Consider the following 24,220-nt stretch of genomic DNA (forward strand, 5'->3'; position numbering starts at 1 on the left):
CAGCAAAAACCTTGGATTACTATTAGAAGTGGGCGAAAAGATATGGAAAACTCTCCATTACAAACCCATACCATCAATAATGGAACCTTCAAGCTACAATGCCACAATGGATATACCCCACTGCGATTTGGAGATGATACAGTTGGGGAAAATGAAAAGGTTCCATGATTGTATCATGGAATGTTAGGGGTTGAATAAAGTGGCTAGACATCGTGTGATTAGCTCCCGTCTCAAGACTTTAGATGTGGCCATTGCTCTCCTGCTAGAAACCAGAGTTAAGAATAACAACATGAATAAGATCAGAATTTTTTTTATCAACATTGGCACTACTATGACAACTATGAAAATCATGAAAATGGAACAATCTGGTGCCTGTGGGATCCTAGAAAGGTAATAGTGAGCCTAATCCACTCTACTGGCCAGCTAATGCGTCTGAGTGGTGTCTCCTTGGATGGGAATTGCAGATATTGGGTAACAGGTCTCTATGCACACAATCAACTAGAAAAAAGGAAACTGCTTTGGAAAGATATAGCCCAACTTTCACAGGGGTTATCAGGCCCTTGGATAACAATTGGGGACTTCAATAATGTCCTAAGCACTAAGGATAGATGTGGAGGTGCTAGGGTACAACTCCATGAATATGAAGATCTAGAAAATATGATGCAAATTGTTGGGCTCTTTGAAGCTGATATGCATGGCCCTCACTTCACTTGGTCAAATAAGCACACTACAGAAGGCATAATATACTCAAGAATTGATAGGGCAATTTGCAATGTGGCCTGGTTCCAACAATGTCACAATATGCTAATTGAAGCTCTCCCTACTAGCATATCAGACCACTCCCCTCTGCTGATCAAAGCCCATACTATGGTCTGAACTACAAAAACACACTTATTCAGGTTCCTAAATTGTCTCTCAAAACATGAGGAATTCATTCCTTATGTTAAAGATAACTGGGAACAACCTATTACAGGTACACCAATGTACTGTCTATGGGAAAAACTAAAGCGTCTGAGAATTACACTAAAGAGATTGGGGAGAAAATATAATGGTATAACTGACCAGATCCAGACAGCAAGGCTCAAACCCAGCTCCAAAATGATCAATTCAACTCTAACCTGTTGATGGAGGTGAAAACATGCACTGAAAACCTGTTGGATCTGCACAAAACAGAGGAGGAGGTTATGAAACAAAAATCCAAGATTAATTGGCTTCAGCTTGGTGATGGCAATAATGCATTCTTTCATGCCACAGTAAAAGATAAAAGCAAGAATAAAAGCATCTATACACTAACAAAATCTGATGGGACCTCAGTCTCTACTCAAGAGGGCATTATGCAAGAAGTGTTATCCTTTTACACAAACCTTGTAGGTACAACCACCACCCATAGGAAAAGTGTAAACTTGATAGCCCTGAGAAGGAGTCCATGCTTCAGCAGAGATATGGCCTTCAACCTAATCCAAAGAGTAACTAAAGAGGAAGTTTGGATTGCACTGCAAGGTATTGGCGAAAGTAAAGCCCCTGGAATAGATGGTTATAACTCTCATTTCTTTAAGACAGCTTGGGACATAGTTAAAGATGATGTTTGGAAAGCTGTGGATGAGTTTTTCAAATGGAAGAGACTCTACCCTGCTATAAAATGTACACTGGTAACAATGCTCCCAAAAACTAATGATGCTACTACCATGAAGGATATGAGACCAATCTCATGTTGTACAACAATTTACAAAGTCATTTCGAAAATTCTTACTACCAGACTAGGCAGAGTCATAAATCATGTGGTGGACGAAAGCCAATCTGCCTTTGTGCCAGGGAAGGTAATACATGATAACATTCTTCTTGCACAAGAACTAGTGAGAGGTTATATGCGAAAGGGAATCTCACCTAGGTGCATGCTACAAATGGATATCCAAAAAGCCTATTATACAGTTGAATGGGATGCTTTGGAAAGCATAATGATTGAGTTGGGATTCCCACATCAGTTTGTTAGGTGGATTATGACCTGTGTGAAAACCGTATCCTACACATACTCTATCAATGGGATACCTTCTAATGTACTACAAGCCAAGAGAGGTTTGAGGCAGGGAGACCCCCTATCACCTATGCTCTTTGTTCTGGTAATGGAATACCTACATAGAGTACTCCAAGAATTTTAAAATATGATCACAACTTCAACTACCACCCAAAATGTGAACAAATTGGGATAACGAACCTATGCTTTGCTGATGACTTACTTCTGTTTTGCAGAGGTGACTTAATCTCAGTGAAGCTTCTCATGCAAAAATTCAACCAGTTCTCAGAAAGTACAGGCTTGAAGGCTAGTCCCACAAAATTCAAAGTCTACTTTGGGGGGATTGACCTACAACTCCGAAAAGCAATCCAACATACTAAATGGTTCACAGCGGGGACACCCCCCTTCAAATACCATGGTGTTCCCCTCGACAGTAGGAAATTAACAGTGAATTTTTGCTCCCCTTTAATTGAAAAAATCACAGCAAAACTGAAGCACTGGAGCACAAGGCTTCTCAGCTATGCAGGTAGACTGCAATTGATTAGGAGTGTGTTGTTCTCTATAGCAAACTACTGGATGCAAGTTTTCCATCTACCAAAAAAAGTTCTTTCACACTTAGAATCCAAGTGTAGGATTTTTCTGTGGAGTGGTAGGAATGATAATAGTAGAAAGGCTCCTCTAGCTTGGAGTAAGGTTTGTGACCCCAAGCAAGCTGGAGGCTTGAACATCATAGCTCTCACGAACTGGAATAAGGCCACCATAGCTAAACTGCTCTGACACCTAGCTTCTAAATCAGATAAGCTTTGGATTAAGTGGGTTCATACATACTACCTGAAAAATGCAGATCTCAGAACATACAGAGTAGGCTCAAACTGCTCCCGGATTCTAAAATCCATACTTAAGCACATGACTGATATAATGCAATCCCTGAGTTGGTTTGAAGCTACTGTGAATGGAAAATTTAGCACTAAAAGGATGTACATGGAACTTAGAGGCCCAAAACAACAGGTGAGTTGGAAGAAGATTTTCTACGGTAATACTGCAAGACCTCAGGCTCACTTCACATTATGGATAGGGTGCCATGACAGGTTACCCACCAAAGATAGACTGCACAAATTTGGGATTTAGACAGATGGTAAATGTGCTTTTTGTGATCTGATGGTGTCAACTGAACATCTATTATTTCTTTGTGCCCACACATCAAGAATAGGGATATATGTGCTAAGATGGATGGAAAATAACCACACACCAGGACGGCTGAACTTTAATGGATTGAACAACAAACAAGAGGGAAGAGCATGAAATGCAAACTGATGAAGATCTCCATTGCTGAAACCGTGTATGCAATCTGGAATCTGAGGAATGTTTGTCTCTTCCAGAAACAAAATAATAATTTAGACATTGGGCCTAGTGTTATTAGAACAATTTGTGATAGAGTTACGGTGCATAATGGACTGAAATTATACCGTAATAAACTCAACTCTAATTGATTATAGAGACCATTCTAGTCATTTGGTGTAATAACCTGGATTGATTGATTGGCTTGTACTTCACCGTTTTGGTAATAGAATTTTCTTCTTGCTCCAAAAAAAACACCAAATAATAGTCCTGCTTATAAAATAGACAACAGTAGACATCAAAAAAGTACAAAATATATATATATATATATATTGACTTGTACTTTCGTTTTATTACAAGTGCTTCAATTTCATATTTAATGTATTAATTGCAAACATACTGAGTGTTTTTGTTGTAAAGTATGTATTATTCCAAATAATAGTCCTAAAATTTGAATATTAACACAAAATTTTAAACTTTAGCTGCAGAAAGAGGTTGATAGAGCATCAAGTTAAAAAACAATGCATGATAGAGAATATAATTGTTGTTCATTTTTCCTGTTTTCTTTTTATCAATGCTTTCCCTCCCAAAATGAAAAAGATTTACAAACTTCAAAATTGTGATGGACTGGCAAAGCATATATGATTTTCAAGAAAACAATTCGGCTACCGTCATATATATTAAGCTATTCATACCAGGCAAGACACATAATGAAGAACACGAGTTGTTTTTTCTACTTAATTAAAAATACCTAAATTATAAGACATGACAATTTACAAATGCTAACATTACAAACGTTCAACTTTCAAACTCTAAATTCACCCTACTCTAGATAAAAGCTAGCATGAATTTCAATTGAAAGAAAAAACTCAAACGGGTTGCCAAGTTCAGATAATGGAAGCATTCTAATGAGAAAAAAATTCAGATATTTGCAACAAGGTCTTAAAGAAGCTGCATGTAAATGAAAACACAAGGGAAAAAGGGGAAATAAACGATTAAAATTAAATTCAGTAGTAGAATCCAAATTTTCTTGGCTTGAAAATTGAAAGTTGCAATCCTGCCAAATTGGAAAGAAAAAGAAAAGAAGGATACAATCAACACACATCATCAATCAAGAGGTACAGGTTCATAACTTGTCTTTAGGTCAATCAAGAGGTACACCAAAGCAAGACATTTTTGCAATATTTTAGCAAAAGAGTCGCCTTGTGGTGTATAGAAAACATTGTGGTACGTTTTAATCAGAGTGATGGAACCTCTCACTTTATAACCAATCGATTGCAGGGTCTTTATGGCACAAGGACTAGTGTTGCTTTAATTTTAAGATCAAGTGGGGAAATAAGTTTCTGTGAGACATGCCTCAATGAAGACATGTGAAGGAGCATGTATTGATTTCCATATTCTGAAGCAAGTTGAAAAAACGACACACATGAACGAATAAAGATAATGTTAGGAAGCAAAGTAATAACTCATTTTATATCTGGTTTCCCTTTGCTATATTCATGATATATATATAGGGCATAATTAAAGCAGCTTATAGAGCGCTCTACTTGGTGGATTTATCTATGAGAGAAACATGATATTTGATAATGAGTTATAATTTTAATGGACACTCTAATATTATTCGTTTCTATATAATAAATTAGAGAAGAAAAAGATGATTACTACATAAACTTTCATCAAATGGTTTTTGTTTACATAGTTCAATACTTACCCACGTCTGATCCATCCCCGTCAATCTTTCTGCTTAATATATATGCATGACGTAGTGTATAAGTCAAGGGAATACTCTTTCTTCTTTTCTTTTGTGTTCCTTGACTCTCTATTATCTTATTTGTTTTTGTTTTACTTGGACGAGTTATACTTTCTTAGTCCTTCAATCAACACTAGTTATCATTATTCCATGGTCTCCTTTGTTAGGAAGATCAAAAGCAAATAATGGTTTTAATTTGGATCATTTTGTCTTCGATATCTAGTCTTCCTCATATACTTCTTCAAATAATCAATTAATATATTATATAGCCTTCGTGTTTTCAATGGTATTTCGAAGATTTTTCAAAAATTTTAAACCTTGCATAATTATCCATATCCAAATGATTAGCTTTAGGATTCCTTATTAAGTACCAATGGCTCCATAATCATCCTAGTCCTCCCTTAATCATATACAATTGTATATAATTTGTGTAGCAACTCAAAATTAGGAATTATAATTTCTCAGATTTCTAGAACTAACAATATTAGAGATTAGAGAAACTCAGAATTGGGGATTGGAGAAGCTCAAAAATAGGGATTAGAGCTGACTTTCTCTATGTCAGTGATTTGAAACAAAATTATATAATTAAAAAAGGAGATGAAGTGGTTTCTTACCAATATATGAAGAAGCTTGAAATTCAAAGGAGATAAAGTGATTTCTAGATAGTGATGAAGAAATTTCTAAATAGTTAACTTTTAAGCTTTTAAATCGGAGCCATGGTGTGAAAATGTGAAAGTAATGAAGTGAAGAACTAGTGATGAATTGATTTTTGGAAAAGAGAAGAGAGTGATGAACGTAAAAGCAGTGATGAAGCAAAAATGGAAGTGTAAAATTGATGAATGTGAAAGCAGTGATGAATGTGGATAGTATTTTCCATAGGCCACATAGTGTCAATTTTGGGCTTCATTTTTGAATTTGATATGGTGTCTATAAGTGTGGCAAAAAGTCTATCCTTAAATTCCTTTTTTTGTAGTGAGATTATGTCATTGTTCAGAATGAAACATATGTACGAAATATTCCTTAGCCCAAAACCCATATTTTCAAATATACATAAACCCCTAGACCCTGATTGAGACACTCCGAACCATATACCAGATATACATGAAAAGCAATAAGAGAAAAAGCACAACAAATGCATAGGATTTCATGCTAGCATGGTCGTCACTATGTGTCGGAACAATACTTGCTAGTCATCAGATCAAGTGTCAGGATTTATTTAGCCGGGCCACTCTCTTTTCCTTGTGGATCATAATAATCATGGTTTAATGATTCAACCATCAGTTCCATGTCGACCATCACCTATCATGCTTCATTCTTCTATCATGTCACATGTTCCAACGCCACTTGTCACACTTAGATCTTCTCATGCTTTAAGCGTTAACACCACTACCATATTACTTTATGCTCTTCCAACCATGTGTCACCACATGGCTCTACTTGCACTAACAGTTGACACAACATCCATGGGTCAGCCCCACATATGTTGGAGCTATATTTTGTTTCTTTCCCCTTTTCTATTTCTACTTTCTTTATTTTTATGTATAATTTTCATAATAATCAAAATAAAATAGTAGTAGAAATAATTAATCATTAATAATAATAATAAATATTTTATTTTATACTTAAATAATTAACCGAATAATATTATTGTTAATAAAAGTAGTCATTAAATAATTTAAATGTATTATTTTGAAGAGTTTAAGATGGGGTTGCGACTCGTATCGTATCATCTTCCCAACTCAAGTTGAGAAATAATCACGATCATAGTAATGCCCCTATTATGTCTTAGGACTAGCGACATTTCAAAACCAAAGTTGTCTATTTTCTCTTAATATGGTTCTTAATCAGAATAATAATTAATTAATATTAAGTGATAAAAAATAATAAGGATTAAAATGTTGATAGCGACTAAAATTATATCTTCCACCCTTCATGTTGAGACGTGGTAGTAGAGATAAGAGTGCTACTTCCCTCTCTCAAAATGGGAAATATGCATGATGACAAATGTTGACATTTTCTTTTATACTTATAATTAAATAAAATCTTTAAACATCGGAAGATTAGACACAATCAATGTTATGCTTTATCTCTCCTTGAGTTGAGAAGTGGTAGCAAACATAAGGTTGGTGCCTTCCTCTCTTGCGTTAGGGATGATGAATTATGATTGAAATTATTTATTCTCTATTAATCTTTTTATAATTAAAAAATTACCCCAATTGATGAAATATATTTTACCCATAGAATTGAGTACTCTTTATTTTCTTATTGCAACTAGGGATACATAGGAGCAAGATAAACTTTTGTGAGATGGAAAAATTAAAAATATATTCATTTCTCTATTGTAAATAAATAATTAAAACAAATAATTAAACCAGTTTGTGTATCAATTTGTCCATATAATTAGAGAAGATATTGTTTTAAAACGGGTGGATGATGTACTAATATTTTCTCTGATATGTGATTGACTTTCGAACTATAAGTCTACTTATTAGACCAATACATTTGAAATTGGCATAAAGAAGGTTGCAAGTTTTATTTGCAGAAATGTACGGGTGACTCCAATTCATTTTAAAAAGAATGAGATCTCTTATAACCTTCCTCTTAAGTTATCTAACCAATCTTTATAAAAAAACGAGACATGATAATATGTATGATACATGATCGAATAGACCATATATAATAGTTGCCTATCTATATAATGATCTTGAAAAGATTACCCAACTCAGATGTTAAAAAGATAGGTGTTTGACCTGCAACATATAATAAAAATAATTTACAATCTCCAAGGCATGTATGAATATTAGATTTTAGGTTCGATTTACCACCAATCATTTTCATAGATGAAATGCAACAAGTGTATGAGCTAATCAATCCTCTTTAGAATACAAGGGAGAACAATGGTTTTTTTTGCACGTCCTTAGCCAAGTATATCAATAATATATCAATAATGGTACTTTATATACTAATAGTCTCTTTAACTCTCTAAGCACACATGAGAAAGGAAGATGATTTTGAATGAAGATGGCTTGAGAAAATGCTTCAATTTTTGTCTGGTTTATTACATGCAAATGGTTCTATTTATACATCAATCATGTCACTTGGTTAAAGAAAAACATTTTCAAAAAGGTTTTATCAACCACGGAAAGCATGGCTTATATATTGCATGGCTATAGTGTTGAACTGTTGATTGCCAAATTTATATTAATGATTTATATATGTGTATACTGTCTTGACAATCTTGGTCTATATGTGTGAATAATTGGCTGTTACTTAATTTGGAATGTATTTTGTAATTGATCTGCCTGCTACTTGATTACTAAGGTGATATTGCAATAATTGAGGCTTAATTTTTTTCATTGTGCAATCAGCATGGCATATGCACAGTTTTTCCATAATGATTTACAGAAGTGTTTATGATTTTTGGAGGTGCTAGAATGAATACATTCATATGAAAATCTAAAGGACAATTGTTTATACTTGAATAAAGATCGAAATTCATGAAGAAAAACAACAATCAAGACATTTTGGGGTGACTTAAAACTAATGCTATGAAGGAAAACGAAAATGATTAAACGATAAGAAATGGAGGAGATAGGAGATGGTGATAAGGGAGTATCACCCTGAATGGAGTTATAAGCCTTTAGAACGCCACAAGAAATTTCTTGATAAGCTCTCAGTTCAAGTAGGAACCTATAAAAATCACTCTCACATTATGCACATGCTATAAAAAAAATTATTGGTGTTCTATATATTTAGAAATATGGAGTATATTTATAGAGTAAGGATCTTCTCTGTTAATGGAGAGACAAGTGTCACACAATAACACATAAAATGCAATATATAATGACATTTTTATCTTTTTGTTTATCTTGATATCACATTTTTATCATTAAAAATATGAGTAAAAATAATCACTTGTCTCTTCATTATTGGAGAGAATCCTAGTTAATATTTATAAACATTTGAACTAGACAAGAAGTTAACTTCAATTAATGAAAGTACAACTTCTAAGAAAACATTAGTGTATTGTCCTCCACTAAGTCACTATAAATACCCAATTTTGTTCTCGATATTTTAAATTTTAAGAAGTTAAGAGTTTGAGTTGCAATAAAACACACTCACAAGACTAAACAGTAATTACCTAAAATTATCCCTAACCCCAACCCAAAATCTAAGTGAAGCAGTAAACTAATCACCTGTTGGATCTTAACAAAAACCCTAGCAGCTATCACAAATCATAAGCTTTTACCATACAACCAAATAACACCCAATACCATAACCTCATCCTAACACAAATCATAAGCTTTTACCCCAATTTTTTATACACTCAACTAAGCACCTTATCCTTAATCATCTTATCCTAAAACCCAACTCTATCCTAAATAGATTATACTAAGTAGATACCAAAAAAGTGGTGACAATGAGAGAATAAATAATAAAAAAAGAAGTAGAACAAGATAAGATGTAGCATTTTCATTTTTTTTCAAAAAGAACCATTTTTCATCTTCCATCACCAAAGCAATATCAGAAGGTCCATTGTCTACCTTAGTTCAGTGTGTTCTTTTTTGAAACAGAATGTCGTATTCTCATCTTAATACTATAATATTACAACATTGCCTATTTTATATATACTGCAACATTGCTTCTGAATGTCATATTCACGCTGGCCATTGCGTGACTCGGTTACACTGCCCATGGTCGTCCGCTCACGGCGGGACTGCGATGTCTATTTCCGGCGACGCGTCACAACACTTCCAGCGCTGCACACGGCATCCCAGATTGGCACCTCCATTAGCCGTCAGATTCAGTCCCGATGGCAACACGTGGTGGAGTCGGTTTGAGTTATTTCGGTTAGCCCCGCCTGCTGTAGTGGCGCCATACTCTCGTCTAGATATCAGTTCCCTCTCTCCGGCGCCGGCGATGCCATGTTAAGGTTCCTGGAGTCATGGTGCAGTGGGGAAGATGACCCCTCCCTTTTTTTTCTTTTTACTTTATTTATTTATTGTATATATAGTTTTTGTTTATTTCTTTTATTTATTAATGAATTTGTCTTATTTGGATATAAGGAGTAACCTATCCTTATTTGAGTTAGAGTTATAATACTATACTTAGTATATGGGTTTAATTCCTTTAAGTTGTTGTTTGGTATTTAGAATTAGGCTTATTCCTTTCTCATTTTTATGCTTGTTACTTAGTTTATTTTTTTTGGTTTATTTATCTTATTTTTGTTTGTATATTTGTGTTGGTACTCCTTATATGCTTGTGCATACTTTATCCATATTTATTTTCAGTGATTTCGTTAAACTATCATCATAATAAAATAACAAAAATACACATGTTTTTATCGATGATTCTATTTTTGACAGAGCGTGAAAAATAGAATTTAAGGTGAGAATTTGGGAGATCGATGAATGAACTGAACTATATCTTTTTTTCCCTTCGAATAGAAAAGAGGTGAGCAGTTGTCCTATTGCCTTGCCTCTTCTTTCTATGGAAATGAGAATGGTGGTAAATGGTCAGTGTCATCCTTATCTTCTTAACTTCTCACCCTAATTTTGATAAAAGATTATATTAGACAATTTCAAAAATACTATAATAATTTTGTAATTAATGTCACTCTTGTAAATACCAAAGTCATCAATAATTAATATGTGTCATATTTATTTGAACCATCAATAAATAAGATACTCTTTTCTTTTTTTGAAATTATATTTAATGTTTGAATCAAGAGTCACAATCATTAGTATTTTATGATAAATCTTTGAAATAATAGATTTTCAAAAAATTAATTAAATGAACAAAAACATTTTTAGTTCTAAGGTTAGAAAATGAGTATCAACTTGAGTATTGTTTTATTATCCTATTAGTAGGAAAGTGGTGAGCGGTTGTCGTACTGCTTCTTCTTTCCCCCTAATATGGATAAGACAATATATATCAAACATTTATCTCATTACCCTATTTAATTAAAAGTGGTGAGTGACTGTCGTACTACCTCTTCTTTTATTTAAAATGGGTAAAGTGATGTACGACAAAGTTGTATTTCCATCTTTAACCCTATCAATTGACAATTTGAGTCATATTTTATTATCATGTTAGTGAGAAAGCGGTGAGTGGTTGTCGTACTGCCTCTTCTTTCTTGCTGATATGGATAAGATATATAAGTCAAGTCCTTATCTGATTATCCTATTTAATTAAAAGCAATGAGCGACTGTCGTACTACCTCTTCTCCTTTTTATGAGGGTAAAAGGATATGGGGTAAAGTTTATCGTCATCTTTAACCATATCTACCTACAATTGTCTCACAAATTCTCAAACCACTTTTCATTAATAAAAATAAATCAACACAAAAGTATTTTATACCCAAGAACTACGTAGTCTTGATTTCCCTATTGCACTAAGTGATACGTAGGAGCAGGATGAACTCTTGTCGCAGACCAAAATAAAAAAAAAAACAATTTTTTTTAAATAATAAATTGATTTAACAAGCTTTAGGGTATATCTAGTTCCATGCGATTATTGTGGATACTGTTTGATAACTAGCAGACGGGGTGCTAGTACCTTCCCCGATCTATAACCGACTCACGAGTCCAGAGATCTAGTTTAAAGACCAAGTATTTCCAATATTTGGGCATCAAAAGGGTTTTCTACGTTTTGACTGCAAAAACGTGGTAGCGACTCCAAATCCAGTCGCATAACCAGTGTTCGGCCAAAAATTGGGGCGCAATAGTCACATACAATATAGTTAAAACATAGGTTTTAGCCTAGAAGTGTCTAGAACCACTTATTAAAAAGGGGAAATTATAATTTTTCAGAAAATCAAAAAGTTGTCAGTTCATATTATCCTCTATGGTCAAATATGAACCTCACATATTCATCTTTGATCTAAATGATTCGAAGCATTATTGTGTATCCAAAGTCCCCAATCATTCACTTCTTGGATAAGTCCAATTGATGGTTGCCCACTCTTTGCATACATCAAACATGGATTGTTTTTATAACGACTTTACTCAATTTCAAAGATTTTAGTGAAAATGGTTTTAATTGTGGTATTTAAGCAAATAATGAATTGGTTTTGAAAAAGAATAATATTTCTTAACTCTTATGCCTTTAGAATGTGTTGAGAAAGTCTTAGTTGGAAAAAATTGATTTATAATGAAAAACTAATTTTCTAAACTATTATTCTAGACTTGAAGTATTATTTATAATTGATGAAGATTGTAGAAAGGTATTATATTTTTAACACTGTTAAAATTATTCTCAAATCATTTTACTTTACTTTTTAACTTAAAAACTCTCATTTTTATAAAGATTTTTGTTACCCTCTAATCTCTGAATTTTTAAAAAGAAAAGAAAAGAATCTCAGGTTGTGTCTATGTATAGTATGTTGATTCCATAAAGCTATACTACTTGTTAACAATATATTCGTCAAGAAGATTACAACATTGGTTTGTGTGGAGAGCCTATATGGGTACCTTCTCAGTGTGACTTGGATGAGGGAATATTATGAGCGAAGATTGATCTTTTAGGAATGAGATTTCTCCCCTACGTCTACAAAACTCTTTGCTTAATTGTGATGACCTCTGAAACCCCCTTAAAGGTATCATGTTTGGACCGATATAGTAATTATATTTCCCTACAAGTGAGTATCTAACATTACATGGTGCACACAAGTTTGTCGATGAGGTAATAATGGAGGCACGACATTATACTTGAACTTGCTTCAAACCTTTAGTCACCAGTTGTGCCTTAAAAGTATTCACATTACCAAACATGTCAGACTTCTTTTTTATGACCATTTGCACCTAATAGGCTTTGCATTATTAGGTGGTTGGATCTAGGTCCATACCTTATTAGTGTACATGGACTCTCAAGGCTTCAATCCATTTCTCAGAATTCGCGCTTTTATTTCTCTGTAAGTTGTTGGCTCATACTGATCCATAATAGTATATCTTCTTCCCAAGTCATGATAAAATCCTATATTTCAGGCGAGGAATGCATTATATGTGTCTTACACATGATTTGCATCACATGAGATTGCCGTATGATAATTTTTATGACTCTTGATCTGACTCTAACATAGGCTTGTCATCACTTGACGATTTTTTAATTACTCAAGCTAAATTTCGATTTTTTGACAAAGGACCTCCATTAGAGGGGTTAGTAAATAAAAATTTCCCACAATAGGGTAGGTTCAAGACTAGTTTTGAAATCAAAACATCATCAATCCTAGTTTTTTTGTAAAATGAATTTCTTTACTCCCTCCATCACCTTCATGAATTTTTCTCTCCTCCTCAATAATAACTTTGTTTGAATTTTTCTCCTCAATCTTTCCCTCACTCTCATTTTCACACTTTTTTTCACACTTATTTTTTCTTCCTTTTCTAGCTCATTGTTATTCTCACACTCTAGTTTTTCACGTACCCTTTCCTTTCTCTACTCCTCCAACTTTTCCCTCAACATTTGTTGATCTTCATTTACTTGCTTAAGAGATAATGGAGACAACACCACCTTTCGATTCTTATGTAAAAAGTGAACTTGTTTGGAAAATAATCATGCATGGTTCTTTTATCAAATTGCCATGGACAACCTACAAGTATATGGATGGCCTCCATATGAACCACATCACAAAGAACCACATATTTATACTTCCCTATAGAAAAGGGAACTTCAACTTGTTCATTGATAATTATTTCACCTACCTTACTTAAACGTTAAAGTCGGCACGGAGTGGGATATGGTCTAGTCACAAGATTTAGCTTTGAGACCAATCTTGAACTAACCATGTTGACACAATTGCTATTGTCAATTATAAATAAGCATACCCTACCTTGGACCAAACATCTAAAATGAAATATGTTGTCCCTTTGGCTGGCCTAATCTTCCATAACTTGATTTTCCAAAAGTTTTCTCACCAAGAAAGATTTACCATGTGACATGACTAAGACCTTTCAAGCAAGAAGTGACTCTAATATCACTTGATGGACTCGTGAAATGTAACTTTTATGAATGTCCACATTTGTTTGTATATGAAAATGGGATGAAATGTGTATGAGATAAATGTATTGTGTATGGGCACAGTTTTGTATATGTTGTTGGATATGATTTTTGATTTTTTTTATATTTAAATGTTTAAGGATAAAGAATATGGACAATAATGAAAGGGGGAGGTGCCACAAGCAAAGTTGCTCGATAAGCCGGTGAGATTCACCACAAGAAAGGATCCTTGATAAGAACAAGGTGATAAGTCTTTGAACTCCACAAGAATAAGTCTTGATAAGTTCTAAGTTTAGGAGCAAAGCTCAACTAAAGAGGAATTAATCCAAATAAATTCAACTTGTAATTTCTTATGGTAAGTATTAATACAAATAGTGGTGGTCGACCAATACATGGATCCACGTGCAAATAAGAAATAATTTACAATAATGAGTCTTTCTTTGTTACTTTCCTCGGACAACAACTTAAACATAGTCTAGGTACAATGTATTATAGTAACAGAAAGCTTTGTGCCTATGAATTTATCTTTATGTGAAAATTCACTTGAGGCTCCCTATATGGTAACTTCTTAGCCGGATTGATGCTTGCTTGATTGAAGGCACACGACTTACTCTATGTATGGAATAAGTTCTAAGTTAGGAGCAAAGCTCCACTAAAGAGGAATTAAATCAAACAAATTCAAACTTATCATTTCATCATGTTAATTCAGTTACAAATAGTTGTGTGCTAGCCAAGCATGGCTCCAAAAAAATGCATGTAATTAAATCATACATTAAGTGGTATTCCCTTATTTACTACGTTCAAAATCCTAGGAAAGGTCTAGGTTCAATGGATTCCAAGAAAAGAAACTACCATGCATAATTTACATGTTATCCACATAAGATCGATTTTCCCATGCATACTCCAAGTATGGAATGTTTCCGTACGACTCATAAGTGTGTGCAATTAGCATTCAAATGCTCTTCTTCAAGAAAGGAAAGAATCCTCACGCCTAGAACCCAAAAGGGAAGTTTTCCCATGGCTATAAAGGTTGCTCTTTCATTCAAACGAATCCTTGAAAGAAAGTAAATAATACATGCACACAAATCTTTATATTTTGAATTACCACATGATTTGCTTCACTTATGGAAAGAAGTAATCTTACCATACGACTTACTTCTCTTATGCATTTGAATTTGAATCTGATCATAAGGAGTTTCATTTGCATTCAAATAAATCCTTTCAAGAAAGGAAATGATTTATGCACATAACTCCTTGGTGGGAAGTACCACACCGCTCCTTAATGCCTTGAGATCCTTCCATAATTTGGATTGGCCAAATTCAATGAATCTTCTATATATGGAAAGGACGCCACAAGGATTGCTTCCTATGGAAAGAAATAATTTCCATGCTTTTGAATTTGAATCCTTAAATCTTCATATTGATGCATGCCCTCTCTTAACATGGAGATAATACATGTCCATATAAGGAAATCCATAAAAAATTACAACCATTTATTAAAAATAGTAAAAATAACTTAAACTATATGTGGAATAAAAGACCACACTTTATTAAATGCAACTCAACAATATGGCCCCCATTTGGCTCATATCATATACCTTGTTTTAAATTCCTTGAAATTTTTAAAGGATTCTGATTTGTGTTTCATTATATACTATAATTCGTATCTAGTGAAGTCATTAGTAAACATGACTAGAAGATCATTATCCTTATTGGTCTATATACATCATGTTGGAACGTGGTTTTTTAAAAACCATAAATGAGAACTTTTGGGTGTGAAATCTAAAAAACCCCTAAGTCCCACATAGAAGAGTTTTGAAGGGAAAAACTTCCAAGTCCCACATCAGAGAGATGAAGAACTTGGAAAAAATTTCATGTTATAAATAGAGGTCTTCTCCCCTCATTATAACTCGCCCCAAGTTGAATGCGCTTTCATTCAACTTTTTATTTCTCCCTCATATTTTCTACCGATGCATTTTCAGCAAACATATCCCCCTTTCTTTCCGTGGTACTAAGAATTGGCACAGGAAGCCAAATTGTGGGAATTTCGAGAACTAACACTGGTATCAGTATTGAGGGAAAAGAATTGACACAAGTAGCCATATTGTGGGTATTTTGAGAATTGGCATTGGTAGCCATATTGTGGATATTTCGAGAATTGGCACTGATAGCCATATTGTGGTCGGTGTATTCGAGATTGGTTCTTACAGTGTAGTAATAACTCGATAACAGAGATCTGTGCTATTTTATCCTAGGGACGACGTGGTTGATAGTCTGCTTGCACATTTTGGGCAGTGTCACGAAATGTCTTAAAGAGAGCGACATGGTCATGACTCAGCCAATAAGTATTATTTCGTGTCATTCAGAATTATTGCAAGCTATGGTTACAACAATTTTAAGACGTTTCAACTCCAATGGCATTCGTAGATAATATTACTGGACCGAACATATTTGACCTTAGCAAACCATTTCGGTTTGGCGGGACTAACTTCAAACGGTGGTAACATAAGTGGGAATTTTCCCTCACTATGAGGAAGGTTGTCCATGTTCTGAAAACTAATGGCCAAGTGGTGCCGAAAAAAGCTGAAGAAAAAGATGATAAGGATAAACTAGCTATTGATACAACTATATGGAATGAAAATAATTACTGATGTAAGAAATTCATTTTGAATGGGTTATCTGATGATCTCTATGATTACTATAGCCCATATAAGTCTTCAAAATTAATTTGGTATGCACTTGAGAAAAAAAAATATGATACTGAGGAAGGCGGAAAAAAACAATGATGTTAGCTACTACCTCAAGCATCATATGACTGATAATAAATCAGTAAAGTCTCAATCATATGAGATACATAAAATTGCTCATGAAATCATTTCTGATGGTATGACCCTAGAGAGTTAAACTCACAGAGCATATGAATGTATATTCGTTGGGTATGGTGTAAACAACAAGATGTACATGTTTTATGACTTTAACGTAAAATTGATCATTGAGTCTAACGATGTTGACTTTAATGAAGAGAAATTCCTTTTTAAATTGAGGAATAGTGGAGGCATATCAACTACTCACATACATGTGATTAGAGATAGTGATAAAAATGAAAGGTTTGAAATAGAACCTAAAATAGTAAGAGAGCAAAAGTTGCTAGAGAGTATAGGCTTGATTATATTGTCTATATACTGGAGAAGAATTCATCAACATTCCAAGTAGTTTTGACTTCTTTGGATGCTAATTTGTGGCAAGAAGTCATATATAATGAGATGAACTATTTACAATCTAACAAGAATTAGACTATTTTAGCATAATATACTATGAAAGTTGAGATGATAGCTAGCAACAGCTAGTGAAGAAGCAAGTTGACTGAAAAGCTTGCGTATAGAGATTCCCCTATGGGAAAACTGATGTCACCTGTGTTGATCCATTGTAATAGTATCGTGACTATTGCAAAAAATGAGAACCGCTTTTATAACGGTAAGAAACAATAAATTCGTCGTAAGCACAACACTATTAGAGAATTACTCTCTATAGAAGCTGTTAGAGTGAATTATGTACGCACTGAAAATAACTTAGCAGATCATTTGACGAAATGACTAGCTAGAGAGAAAGTCCACAATACTTCTAAGAGTAGGGGATTATTGTCCTTAGAACAAGGATCACTCATGATGGTAACCCGACCTAACTGACTGTAGATCCCAAGAAACAGGTTCAATGGGTAATAACAAGTTGTGAAGTGATATGAGAATGAGCATGCTATAAAATTATGAGAAACATGATTCATATAGTATATGTAAGGATGAGTTAAACTCTTAATGAGATCTATACTCCAATTGGAGTGGAATACCTAGGCTATAGGAGTACTATTGATAAACTCACTTATGTGAATGTGGAAGTGGGGGCCGCTTCCTTTGAAATTTTGGGGCATAAATTTCTATAGCGTTCACTATAGTGGGATAGACGTGCATGGCCTTTAACGCATGGGCTTTACAGAAATCACCTTTGAAAAGATTGTGTGTGATTTGATGTCGTAGATAGAGTTCAAGACTACGAGTCACTCTAGTAAAATCTGGATCTTATTCACTATGCAAAGGTTCAAGTCGCATGACACCTTTGTTCATACACAATCTTATTGAGACCACAAATATTCTCGGAAATCGTTTTTTAATTTCAAGTGGGGGATTGTTTGAACATGGTTTGTTGAAAACCATAAGTGAGAACTTTTGGGTGTGAAATCTAAAAAACTCATAAGTCCCACATAGAATAGTTATAAGAAAAAAACTCTGAAGTCCCACTCGTAGAGATGAAGAACTTGGAAAAAATGTCATGTTATAAATAGAGGTATTCTCCCCTCATTATAACTCGCCCCAAGTTGAATGCGTTTTCATTCAACTTTTTCTTTCTCCCTCATATTTTCCATTGATGCATTTCCGGCAAACTTCTCCCCATTTCTTTCTGTGGTACTAAGAATTGGCACAGACAGCCAAATTGTGGGAATTTTGAGAACTGGCACCGGTAGTCACTATTGAGGGAAAAGAATTAGTGCAGGTAGCCATATTGTAAGTATTTTGAGAATTAGCACCAGTAGCCATATTGTGGATATTTCGAGAATGACATTGGTAGCCATATTGGGTGGGTGTATTCGAGATTGGTTCTTACATTGTAGTAAGAACTCGATAACAGAGATCTGAGCTGTTTTATCCTGGGGACAGCGTGGTTGATAGTCTACTTGCACATTTTGGGCAGTGCTCAAGAATTAGACTATTTTAGCATAATATACTATGAAAGTTGAGATGATAGCTAGCAACAGCTAGTGAAGAAGCAAGTTGACTGAAAAGCTTGCGTATAGAGATTCCCCTATGGGAAAACTGATGTCACCTGTGTTGATCCATTGTAATAGTATCGTGACTATTGCAAAAAATGAGAACCGCTTTTATAACGGTAAGAAACAATAAATTCGTCGTAAGCACAACACTATTAGAGAATTACTCTCTATAGAAGCTGTTAGAGTGAATTATGTACGCACTGAAAATAACTTAGCAGATCATTTGACGAAATGACTAGCTAGAGAGAAAGTCCACAATACTTCTAAGAGTATGGGATTATTGTCCTTAGAACAAGGATCACTCATGATGGTAACCCGACCTAACTGACTGTAGATCCCAAGAAACAGGTTCAATGGGTAATAACAAGTTGTGAAGTGATATGAGAATGAGCATGCTATAAAATTATGAGAAACATGATTCATATAGTATATGTAAGGATGAGTTAAACTCTTAATGAGATCTATACTCCAATTGGAGTGGAATACCTAGGCTATAGGAGTACTATTGATAAACTCACTTATGTGAATGTGGAAGTGGGGGCCGCTTCCTTTGAAATTTTGGGGCATAAATTTCTATAGCGTTCACTATAGTGGGATAGACGTGCATGGCCTTTAACGCATGGGCTTTACAGAAATCACCTTTGAAAAGATTGTGTGTGATTTGATGTCGTAGATAGAGTTCAAGACTACGAGTCACTCTAGTAAAATCTGGATCTTATTCACTATGCAAAGGTTCAAGTCGCATGACACCTTTGTTCATACACAATCTTATTGAGACCACAAATATTCTCGGAAATCGTTTTTTAATTTCAAGTGGGGGATTGTTTGAACATGGTTTGTTGAAAACCATAAGTGAGAACTTTTGGGTGTGAAATCTAAAAAACTCATAAGTCCCACATAGAATAGTTATAAGAAAAAAACTCTGAAGTCCCACTCGTAGAGATGAAGAACTTGGAAAAAATGTCATGTTATAAATAGAGGTATTCTCCCCTCATTATAACTCGCCCCAAGTTGAATGCGTTTTCATTCAACTTTTTCTTTCTCCCTCATATTTTCCATTGATGCATTTCCGGCAAACTTCTCCCCATTTCTTTCTGTGGTACTAAGAATTGGCACAGACAGCCAAATTGTGGGAATTTTGAGAACTGGCACCGGTAGTCACTATTGAGGGAAAAGAATTAGTGCAGGTAGCCATATTGTAAGTATTTTGAGAATTAGCACCAGTAGCCATATTGTGGATATTTCGAGAATGACATTGGTAGCCATATTGGGTGGGTGTATTCGAGATTGGTTCTTACATTGTAGTAAGAACTCGATAACAGAGATCTGAGCTGTTTTATCCTGGGGACAGCGTGGTTGATAGTCTACTTGCACATTTTGGGCAGTGCTACGAAACGTCTTAAAGAGAGCGACCTGGTCATGACTCAGCCAGTAAGTATTATTTCGTGTCATTCAGAATACCGGACCATGCAATACATCATTATGTATGAGACTTAGAGTATCGTTTACCCTTTCACATTTTCCAACGAATGGAAGCTATGACCATTTTCTCAATAAACAACATTCACGTGTCTCAAATAATTCAAAATCAAAATAGCCCAAATATCATTTTGATGGAGGTTGGGGATGTGTTTCTCATTTACATGGCCTAAGCAACAATGTTATAAATTATAAATAAGTAGAGTTCAAATCGTTTATTTTGGTCCTCTACATTTAGTTTTTAGATTGATTTTTTTGAAATAAAAAACATAAAGACCATTACCTAATCATGTACTAAATATATATATTTTTGTTTCTCACATGTATTCTCACACCGGATGCAATCATGCTCGAGCCGAAAACATCCACAGATATATGAGACTAACAATCATCCTCTTCTACTGCCTCTTGCCATCCTTTTTGCAAAACATCTAATTCTTGGTAAGAAAGTCTTCTCACTTGCACCACATCGAAATTAAAGTATCAGTAACAAAAACATTGTTATTCAGATATATGGTTTCGGGCACAACCTAGGTACTAATTGTTTGGTCAAAATACTCACTTAAGAATATGATATATACCGCTCTTCTAGAGGGACTGTCATTTGATAAACAGAAAGTAGAAACATAATTAAGTAGGTCATCATTTATTCAAATTGCAGACTCTATCATGACCGTGATCTTGCAGTTGCGATAACCGCAACAACCGCATTATATCGCACAACTGTGGTGACACTGAATCATAATGATGCGTCTATATTGGGCTGTAACGCAACCGCATTAGACAACATTTGGGTTAAAAATATTTTTTTAATCACAAAATAATTCACACCACAATGATCACAATTCGTATCGCAACGACTACAATAACTATAATCACAATAGTCACGACCATGAGCACAATAACAATTTAAAACATTGGAGGTGAGCAAATGATCATTTGAGCCAACTGGCAAAGCAATTCACAAAGGCAGATAATGGAGTTTCAAAAAATCTGGGTCCCATATTGAGTTTCAAATTTTGATATAACAACAGACAGATGGCTTCATTTGAAATATTATGTTATGATTGTAACTTAAGTCTATGATCCCTTGCATGAGATAAAACCTGCAGGTCATAGATAATTCTCAGTTTCAATGAAGATAAATTAGAGGCATACGTTTAAGAAATGAAAACACACTACACATTATAATATTTGCAAACATAAGAGGAAAAGCATATATGCAAATCTAATTAAGCTCTCTTATAAATATGCTATACTATGTTTTGAACTTAGTCTCATCTGAGCCTCCAAGAGTTGGAGGACCACAGTGAACTATTTATTCCGCATGAACAACACCAACGTTTTTTGTTCTATCACCATAAATAAGGTTAGGTTCAACAAGAAAGTGAGGATAAAAGAAATAGAATGTCAGCAAGGGAATGTTAAACGTGTGGAAAATGTTGAGCTTAACATCCCTGGCACAATAGCCAAGCTGTATATCTAGACTTCGTGCATAAATCAAATCATTCTGTAAAATAAATCATAAATGATGAACAAAATATGCAAACTTTATAGAAGTGAAGATGATGTGATCCTATGGGGGACTACCCTACTTTTTGAAGGGCACGTCATTTGCTTGGGCAATACAATGAAGTTCTTTGTGGTTATTATGTTAAAATTAATTTATAAAGAGCCTAAGTTCATATGACATGGAAGTTAAAGTTGTTGGCCAAGGTTGGTAGAACCTAGCTCGGCGCAGAGCCTAGACAAAGGCACACTGGGCGCATGCATCATGGCATGGGCGTGGAACAAGTTTGACCTAGCTGACTAGACATTGGGCACATGGGACAGGGGCATTGGGCACCGTGTCACATTGACCGAGGCACATGTGTGGTGCATCAAGCTCCAAGAGTTGACTGAGTCATGGAAGCATGAGGGCGCTAGGCGCATTACACATAGGCGCTCGGACAATCTGGTCGAGTTATGGGTGCAGGCTACATGGGCGTTGGCCGTGGGCACTTGGCCAGCTAGGTGCTGCAACATGATCCAACCATAAATTTTCATTTGAATTCAATAAGTGGGCCCAAGGCAACCCAATTCTGACGTGCATTTTAATTATTTTTTAACATGTATTATTGTTTCAAATTCAAATAATGAATCATGTAAATACATGAGTCAAAATATCATTAAAGTGTAACCCCCATCATCAATGGAGGCAAAAAAGATGGCTTGTGTGTCAGGGATATTAATAGGCTTGTCCAAGCCATTGGAGGACTATGCTATAATGTGCTAGCAGTTGGCACCCCACCATAGCCTAAGTCGTGGGAAATTCTTCATACTTGAAATTCAATGATAGTCAAGAGCAAGTATTTATCATGAGCTAGTTGTGGTGCTCACTTTCTATATTTCTTGGCCGTGGAGAACCATTCAACAAAGGAATCCAATATTGACAACATTTATATGTGAACACTCAATTTTGTCCGGCCTTTACTTTTTATCTTTGGTGCAAAACTCAAAAAAATTACATAACATCGTTTCGTGATTCATCGAAGCATTTGACAATCCAACGACACAACCAGTATAAAGCAAAGAGAAAAAGTCTTAAAAACCAATGAAAGTTTGTATCCCTCAAGAAGCTAAATAATTAAAATCTAAGTTTGATTCCTACTTGAATGATCAACAGGGAGTAACAGCAAATCAGAATGCATATTTCCAAGCAATTGTTGGATTTGAGAAAATTGGTCTAAAGAAGCTTAAGGAGCATTGCCCGAATATTAGGGATAGTTTGTTGTGTAAGTGGAGCCTTAACAATGGCATTGTTCAAAGGACAAAAACTGTTACAAGTGGAATTTTTTGCCTCTATATATCTCACTGCCAGTGGAAGTGGAATTGGAATTGCGGTCAGCTTCTTCATTCAAACCTGGTGCATCACAGAAAGAGGTCCTCTATACTGCGCAATGTTCAAACCTCTAAGCAACAGTCATCACGGCTTTGATAAGTGTTACATTTCTACAAGAAGAGCTATATGTTGGAAGAAAGCATAAGGCTGCTAGATCAGATGTTCACACCAATGTCACATCCTCTAGGCTTGATGTTATCATATCTATTTACAGGATTGCAGTTGTTGGCATTCTGATGGAAACTGAAGTTGCAGACAATTGGTTGAGTGGTCTGCATTGAAGAGAACTAACTGTTAAAGTATGGCTGTTATATTTTTTTTGAGTAATAATAGAGCATTCTAAGCAATCATAGGACACATTCTCGTACACATTTTAAACGAAAATCAAGTATGATTCAGCATAATTCCAAGTAAATGGCACTCAATGGGTAGAATGTAGCATTATTGGAATTTCAGTTACAATAAGCTAAAGGGCAGCAATCATGAGGTAATCAAAATAAAGTCAGAAAAGTGATTCAGCCATGGGTTATCAACAGACAGAATTCCAAAAGTAGCAATAAAAGAGATATATATCAGAAACTCCTACCTGTTAAGCTCTCCCAATTTTCAGTTAAACATCATCATTATCAACATAAAGGAGAGTATTCATGGGCAGCCTTAAAGGAGAATAAAAAACTGAAGCAATCCAGAAAGTCTTTTAGTTACATCAATAATCAGCATAAAAGAATAACCAAGAGAGTAGAGAAGGGGGCTATCATACATGGTTATCAAAAAAAGGGAACTCACAGCCAGAGAGAGCAGATCACACAGTGATAAAAGCAGCAAGCAGAAAGTAACATAGAAAAGGGAGAGAGATAAGTTTTATGGGATAGAGAAATTATTATAAAAAGCAAAGCATAAGTGTAGGCATAGTTCTGACAGATTACACAAAAGCAAGAGGAGACA

General features: G+C 34.8%; 1 protein-coding gene across 1 annotated transcript; it reads left to right on the forward strand.

The window, feature by feature from the left end:
- Positions 1–355: 355 nt before the first annotated feature.
- LOC109337009 lies at positions 356–23,371 on the forward strand. The gene is made up of 7 exons (XM_019573859.1): positions 356–390; positions 465–782; positions 900–973; positions 1,066–1,981; positions 2,248–2,537; positions 2,856–3,019; positions 23,060–23,371. Exons 1-7 carry the CDS (start codon positions 356–358, stop codon positions 23,369–23,371), a joined length of 2,109 nt encoding a protein of 702 aa, XP_019429404.1.
- The last annotated feature ends 849 nt before the right edge of the window (positions 23,372–24,220 follow it).

This window comes from Lupinus angustifolius, unplaced genomic scaffold (genome assembly GCF_001865875.1).
Source record: "Lupinus angustifolius cultivar Tanjil unplaced genomic scaffold, LupAngTanjil_v1.0 Scaffold_1_703, whole genome shotgun sequence".
In the NCBI taxonomy this organism is placed as follows: Eukaryota; Viridiplantae; Streptophyta; class Magnoliopsida; order Fabales; family Fabaceae; genus Lupinus; species Lupinus angustifolius.

What these genes read in the sequence shown, in the direction of transcription:
- LOC109337009 (XM_019573859.1), top strand. Translation starts at nt 356, where the DNA reads ATGGAACAATCTGGTGCCTGTGGGATCCTAGAAAG. An exon ending in GCCTGTGGGATCCTAGAAAG is followed by an intron (nt 391 to 464) that starts GTAATAGTGAGC and finishes TGGGAATTGCAG; the next exon opens with ATATTGGGTAACAGGTCTCT. An exon ending in CTGGGAACAACCTATTACAG is followed by an intron (nt 974 to 1,065) that starts GTACACCAATGT and finishes ATAACTGACCAG; the next exon opens with ATCCAGACAGCAAGGCTCAA.